The sequence below is a fragment of the Acanthisitta chloris genome, unplaced genomic scaffold (genome assembly GCF_000695815.1).
Source record: "Acanthisitta chloris isolate BGI_N310 unplaced genomic scaffold, ASM69581v1 scaffold1235, whole genome shotgun sequence".
Classification (NCBI taxonomy): domain Eukaryota; kingdom Metazoa; phylum Chordata; class Aves; order Passeriformes; family Acanthisittidae; genus Acanthisitta; species Acanthisitta chloris.
In genome coordinates this window covers 125,498-133,062 of record NW_008671852.1, presented here as the reverse complement: position 1 = coordinate 133,062, position 7,565 = coordinate 125,498, and the positions used below count along the sequence as shown (strand labels likewise).

Genomic DNA, 7,565 nt, shown 5'->3' with positions numbered 1-7,565 from the left:
ACTGAACTTCCAGTTAGAAAGTTAAGTCAAGTCTAATCAGACAGAGCACAACTCCTTTTACCCAGCTGAAGAAATGTTCACCAATCACGTTGACTGGCCATCCTGTTCAGAAGAGGTGAAACAGTGGACCATGCTCCTCGGCATCATGCTGGTTACTGAAGTGACCAAACACACAGAGCTCAATAGAGAAGAATAGATGGGAAGGAAACACCACCACACAAATATGAAATCTGTTAGCTGTCAACAACAACAAAACAAACTGAGGGGCTGGGGTTGTTTCACATGGCAACAGCAACGAGCGTGAACTGGATATGCGAGAAAATAAAACTACACAATATAAACATCCCTAGTCATTCTGTGTCTAGCCCCATTTCTCTGTACACAATCTTGGGTGATGAATACAAGAAAGCTGAAGGGGCACCGGAGTGGATATGAGTTTCCCTTCCCTTGACGTGCCTCCACTTTCCAAACACAGCGGCACTTCTGCTTATCACTGCTCATTAGTGCCCTCTGTTGCATCTGATGAACACTTGTCTGTTTTCTTCGATCTCCTCTGCAGTTGCTCTTGTTCCTTCTTCCGAAGCTTTTCCCTTTGCTTTTCCATTTTCTCTTGAGCTTTGCGAGCCTTCTCCAAGGATGCTTTCATTTCCTTTAGCTTTTTTTTAATGATTGCTCTGTCCTGGGAAGATGTCATACCAAGAGCCTGAGGGGGGGGGAAGACAAAAATAGAAAAGAATTATTTAATTTGGTTTAATCTATCACCCTCTCTTTTCGTACTCTAGTAGTAACTCCTCTTAGGTAGAAGACTCTAAAAATGAAGCAAATTTGAGACAGACTCAGGTACACTACTGATGTGTAAGTACTTCTGTATTACTTTCCATGCCTTCCACTTCTAGAATATGAGAATGAGATCTCATTGCCACAGCCAATGTTGATTTCATTGATCAAATAAGGCAAATAAACTATTTGCTTGAAGTCATCTAAGTCTACACAGAACAAGACGTCCCAGTTCTCACTGCTGTGCCTTAATCAAAAAGTTCACTTGAAGTCTTCTAAAACCCTTAGTGAAGTGCCATCAAAAAAATTCAGAAGGGAAACACCAAACTTGAATTCTCAGATCTGCTGAGCTTCCCACAACTCCTTCCTGTAATTATTTTTGACAGAAGTAGGCTCCTACTTTCACTACAAGAAACAATGCATACTTTATACATCAAAACTGTATTTAATTCTCACATAGTACAACTGGTATCAGCTTATGCCTCTAGTATCCCACTAATCCATTATTCACTTGCTACTTCTGATGTATGTCTGTCTATCTTCTCTGAATCACCCTTTCACAAAACAGAGCTGGGTAAGAAATATTTGCATGCAAATACCACTAACACAGGCTGCTATATTGTATTGTATATATATATACATATTATATACACTGAGAATTTTCACAAAGCAAACACCCTCTATTTCTGAAGCTTCTGAATCCAAGTGCATATGGGAAGTTCTAAAAGTGTTGCTGTGGCTTTATAATCTGTGTTTATTATTAGTCTCTCCACACACAAGGATTCATTGCTTTCTGGATGCATTCTTGCAAAGTGACAACAAATACTACAACTAGTCTTGAAACCCAGTCGGTTAATTACCTTGAGCTTACTCCCATCCAGCTGAAGGAGATGCTCCCCATTAATGTTCTGGGCACTGAATTCAGACACATACTGTTCAAGGTTCAGGCTCATCAGCCAGTGGGAAACCTGCTGCACACTCCACTCATGAACAGCACGACTCTGATACTGACTGTGCTTAGGAGACTGCCCATCATCAAGGATCTGTGAGAAAAACATGCTGCATTATTATTATTATTAAAAGGGTAACACAGATGAGTAACAACATTTCTGTACAAACCACCAGCATCAGAGCAGAGGTATCTGTACTACTTTTACACTACAGTAACAACAATTTCACACTGCTATGCTCCATCTCTATCTAACCAGATATCTGAGTACAAGGTACCCAAAAAGCCTTTTATCTATACAATCAGAGAACAAAAGGGAACTGGCAATCCTTTTAACCCAAACAGGGACTGAAATGGCCAGGTGGCACAATTCAAAACAGGTATGCTCCCATTCCCTCACAAGATTTTTATCCTTCAGATTAGAAGGTTTCTAAAGGATGCAATGAATTGAGCATTCCACTTCCTGGGCTCATTCACAGATCTTTATGATGTGTTTAAGTTATAAAACAAGGAATTCAGGAGGGAAAAAAACCCAGAAAACTACTGTAAAGTTCAAAGTGATGACATCAAACAGCCAGCGAGACTGATGCTTCCTATGGAAAACTATGAGATGACACAGAGGAGCAGTACAGGACACAGAGTGATGTTGCAGCCCAGACCCTGCTCTCATCATGTTGGGCTGCAGCAGGGCAGCTGAGGCATGAGCTGCTAGAGCAGCCCTGTGTCCCTGCTCTGCCACTTTATTCCACCCAGGAGTATGCCAGCAGGACCTGAAACAGAAGCTGCTCTGTCCTAGCTGTGGTCAGCAACGCAGCTGCTACAGGCTGAGAACAGCTTTTACACTGGGTTAGGTGATGCTGGGAGCTCTCTTGGCTTCTGGCTGTCCAGTTCTCAGGGCTGGGAAAGAGATAGTTTAAGCACTATCTTTTCCTTCTTCTATTGTCAGCAGGAGCTCAGTGCTGCTGATGCTTGGCCTAGTAGATGTGCTTTGACACTGACCCTCCTCCCACTTCCAGCATACTGCAAAACTGCAGTTTGCTGTGGCCTTGAAAACTCTTAGCAATAAGGAGAGAGAAACTCAAGACAAGGAAAGAGGAGCCAGTGACATCCGCATACTCTGCTCAAACAAGGGGGTTTGCAACACAACACTGTGAAACAAGAAATATGACTCTGCAAATGAGACGATACGTTGCCACGCGATGGTCACACAGTTCACCACAACAGCACACTAGTATCTCACCTCATCATCAATCATATCCAGGCTCTGAGTGAGGGAGCAACAAAGAAATGGGAAAAAGAAGCATTATAGAAACAAAATACCAAACATGTAACAGCATGTAAAAGTTCAGGCAAGGGCAGCACCAAGATTTGCAAACAAATACGGCTACTCAAAACCAGTAAGATTTCTTTACAAATAATTATTTCCACAAGCAAAGAGGTTATGTTGAAAGCTCAGCACACGCATTACTTGGCAGCTAAACCTAAGACTGCATTAGCGAAACCCCCTTGGAGTTCCTGATCCTGACACCCTAGAACTGGAGGGAACCTTCCCAATGGCTCCATTTCCAAGAGCAAAAACTCCTTAATTAGAGAACTGCCTGCAAGAACTGGGTTGCCTCCCCACCCTTTCATTGTTTGATCTTCTTCAAATAATCATGTCCAAGCTGCCAGAGAAGCTGGAGCAAAGGAGTACTTGCAGCAATGTGCTATGAAAGGCTGAAGAGCAGCATTGGCCTAATCCCTGGCCAAGGTGGCTGGGGAGGTTTCCACTGCAGCTCTTGCTGACCATGCTGCCTGATTCGGAGGCAGCAATTTAGCAGAAAACACATTCATTTTTATAGACTCCTTCAGGCTTGATATTTTAGAAGTGATAAATTAGAGAGCTGAACACGCAAAATGGAAGCATTTTCAAGCTTTTAATTCAATACCACTGGGCACAGAGCATTGTCACAATCAAATACATAATGATGTAAGGGGAATTAAACATGGTAAGGCATGAAATGAATTATTGAGATAGTATTAATAATAAATAAAGTGGAAATTTTGACTTTGTTGTTTTCAGTGATTCATAGACTATACAGACCTGTCTGCAGTCTCTTATGATTGTTACCAATTTTTGCCCTTGATTACCTGCAGTAAGTAACCTCCAAAGAATGGCTGGATTTGTAGACCTGCAGTTTGGCAAATGGGGTTGCATAGAACAGCTTTCATTCTCCAAACCCAAGCAAAGCATGCAGGCAGTAATAGAAAAACCTACCTATCATAAAAAATTAGGTATAGATACTTCAAGTTCCTCCTCTCTAGAAAAAAAAAACCTGGCTCAAATCTCACATGAAAAATGTGAAGTTCTTAGGGAGTTTTGTAAAACAACAACTGCACAGGTTTCCTGAGTCCACAGGATGTGCTGTGAGGTACTGTCAAATTGTGCAACCTCACTGACACCTGAGTTACAAAACTAGTATCTTAAGAAGAATATTTTCAATACATTATATTTGGCTCAATTATGCCACCAATTTACAGGGTTAGGAATACCTTTTTACTTTATCACTGTTTGAAAAAAACTCTGGTTTGAAGCAACTGAATTCAAATCCACTGTGCAAAGCAAGCACAAAGAATGCAAAGTGGATTAACACATACACATTATAATCAATACACGTACATTCAGGTACAATAACACACAATTACTGCATGTACAGGTCATCATTAATTTCATGTATCAGGGTAAAAATTAGTCTAAGGGTAGGTGCTTTACATCTCAGTGACATTTACCAAACTATGCTGTGTGTTTGTTATATCAAAATTATCTCAGCTATGCCTAGTTTAGTGTATCGATATATATGTATCTATGGGTCCACATGTACGTATGTAGAATTGGGAAAAATATATTGAAAAGTGAAAGGATTTAGCACCTCTTAGGAAACCAATTGCATTCCACTTCCCTATGATAACACCACAGGGCGCTTATTTAACATCATTGTTATAAGAACAAGAAAAATCTTTATGTAGAGACCAAGATTCATTTTCTTCTCCCATTCTATTGCCTAAAAGCTTCCCTTTATTATCTGAGAAATCGCACAAAATGCCATAGGATAAAGAAAACGGCTATTTCCCAAATTAAACAACTCCACCAGCATACCTCGTCTGATGACAGTGCTAAGGAGTGTGAGAAGCCTGGGGTTTTAGGTTCTGCTCCTAAACCACTCAAATCAGCTGAACTTGTGCTGCTGGGACTGAAATCATCATTGAATGTAAAATTCTGTGGAGAAAAAGAGGAGTAAGAATGAACAAATTGTGTCATACATGCATCTAAAAGGGAAATTTGCTTTCTGTCTTCCAGGTTGGCATAGTTTAAGAGTGATTTCAATCATTTACCAGATCAGTAACAACACACATGAGGAAGCCTAATGTTTTGTACTGATAATATTTATAGAACACACAACATTTTTAGCACCATGTACTTCAAGAGACAGCTTTGCCAGCTTAACGCTTCAATGAATAACAAAGGTGTCTAAAAGCAATTTCCAGACTCTTAAGATGCTGGCTCTCATCCTGGAGCTAAATTACTGCTTCTGCAGGTTAATCACTAGCATTCACTGTCCTCCAGATATTTAGGAGAAGCGTAGCACAGGCAGTAGCACAGAGAATAGGACAGAGAAAATGAACAGAGAGAAGTGAAAATTCCTATTGAAAGAGCAAGGAGAATATCCTGTGAATCCATTTCTGAGTCCCAAATAACCTCCTAGAAAAGTGAAAGGATCCTCCCTCTTTGTCTACACCTTCAGAAAAAAACTGAAATTGACAGTAAAAGTGATCTTTGGATATTGAATGTTGTTTACTGAACTAATACTGATAAAGCCAATCCTGTTATTTTTCCTTAACAATGCAGTGAGAGACATCACACCTTGCAGCAAATAATAGCAAAAGCAGGCATGTATTTTTCAGGAATACAACAAAATTACCAAGAAGACAAAAATTAACAAGTAGTTCACATTAGAGTGAGAACAATTAAAAAAACCCAAAATATATAAAAAATTAAGGACACCATGATATGCCATTTAACCTGAATATACAGTTGACAATACAGAAACCTCTAATCTCTACTCTGACATCTAAATGAGTTTTAAATTCATCTTTGATATTCACTTTAAAAGTGAAACAACAAAAACAACACTAAAAAAGGTATGCTTTTATTCCACCCTCACCAAGATATTGGACCTATCTTTCTCACCTATGTTTAGAATTCCTGTTCTGTTTTTCCCAACTCTTTCTAGAGAAGAAGAAAATCTGAGCAAGCTCCCTTAGCCCACACAGTGTTCTTAGGCCAGGAGTTCAACAGCTCTACCTCCTGTTGTGTGAAGAATGTGTTTTTCTTTTTTAAGTACTCTGATTTTTCCTCCACCTCTATTTTGTGCAAGCTTCAGCTTACAATAAATATAAGCCTTTAAAATTTAATTTTCTATAGGAAAAACACAAGATAGCCAGGCCTGCTAATAATGATGATAGCAGGACAACCCCCTGCAACCTCAACTAAAAATATCTAAAAGGGTGTGCTTTTTTCCCTCTTTGAAAAATATTTTATACAATGTTTGTTTAAAGGCACAAATAGGACTTACAGGTCTAATAATATTTTTTTTTTTTTCTAAAAGAAAAGAGGTAACTGATTAGTTTCTCTTTAATCTTCAGAGATTTCATTGGTGGTCTTCTATCAATCTGATTTGGACATGTGTATGCCTTGTGTTGCTCTCCCCTGCCAGGTAACATAAGAACAGCTATCACCTTGCACAGCTTAGTGCACAGCAGAACTAAGGTATCATTAGTTTTTGGCACCAAAGGAATAAGAAATGCCTGTGGAAACTGCTATTATGAACATGCATTTGTTTGCAGAAGACAGAGATATTAGATTTCTGATTCATATTCCTGTAGATAAAACTGAGAACTGTATCCGTTTCTTCTTACCAGACCAATAAAAAAATCAACTGCTGTAAGTCATAAGAAGATACAAGTAGAGAAATATTTTCTGGAAGTGAAGATAATCATGAAAAAGCTAATTATATTACTATAACTAAGGATTATTTCAGGAGTTATCATGCTGAAACATTCATGCACATAGAAAGGAATAACACAGATGTATTAAATTGCAACAGTTCATATTTACAGTTCAAGCATCTTCATCTAGAGAATTAAATCATCCAGCATGCATGACAAACAGATTTCATTACTGGGGGAAAAAGGCAGATGACTGACAGCATACAGCATTTCTTTACTTGCAAACATCTCATTTGAACATGGGTACATATTCCCACAACCAGTCCTGAAGAATGAAGAAAATATCTATAACTCAATGCACAAATCTAGCATTTGTTCAGTGGATCCAAATGCTAATTTCCACTGGCACCACTTGCTTTTGTTACAGTACAGCACACCACAGTTAGTTTACTGAAATAATGTACATTAAGACAGAGTCAAAAGGTAGAATGTGGAATGGTACAATAACAGAGATGTTCTGTTTGGATGAGCTGTTACTATACAATGAACACCATGCACTGTTTATTGTAGTAGTCACATATTGGCCTGTTCTTTTTTCTAGAAACACAAAGCCAATTATGCTACTCAACACAGTGGGAATAAGGTAGTTTTTATTTTCTACCTTTGACCCTTTTTTAGCTGGACTTATATTTTCAGAGGAAGGTTCAGTTGAGCTGGTAGGCGATGGCAGGTTGCTGGAAGAATTGGATCCCTTGCCGCTCTCTCCATACCATGTGAATGGTACACAGTGTGGGAGAGAGGAGGATCGCTCTGCTAAAGATTTAGTGTTTGCTGATTTCTGCAGCATCTCTCT

At 39.2% G+C, this 7,565-nt stretch overlaps 1 protein-coding gene across 2 annotated transcripts in view; it reads right to left on the bottom strand.

The window, feature by feature from the left end:
- Nucleotides 1–490: 490 nt before the first annotated feature.
- The window catches only part of PPP1R9A (protein phosphatase 1, regulatory subunit 9A), a 131,861-nt gene continuing 124,786 nt past the window's right edge, over nucleotides 491–7,565 (bottom strand). The window contains exons 12-15 of one of the 2 annotated variants that reach the window (XM_009074241.1): nucleotides 4,863–4,982; nucleotides 2,967–2,990; nucleotides 1,638–1,820; nucleotides 491–703 (exon numbers count right to left, since the gene is read on the bottom strand). In XM_009074241.1, coding sequence (XP_009072489.1) covers nucleotides 491–703; nucleotides 1,638–1,820; nucleotides 2,967–2,990; nucleotides 4,863–4,982 — 540 coding nt within the window. The remainder of the gene's footprint in view (nucleotides 704–1,637; nucleotides 1,821–2,966; nucleotides 2,991–4,862; nucleotides 4,983–7,565) is intronic. The other variant, XM_009074242.1, reaches the window with a different exon arrangement.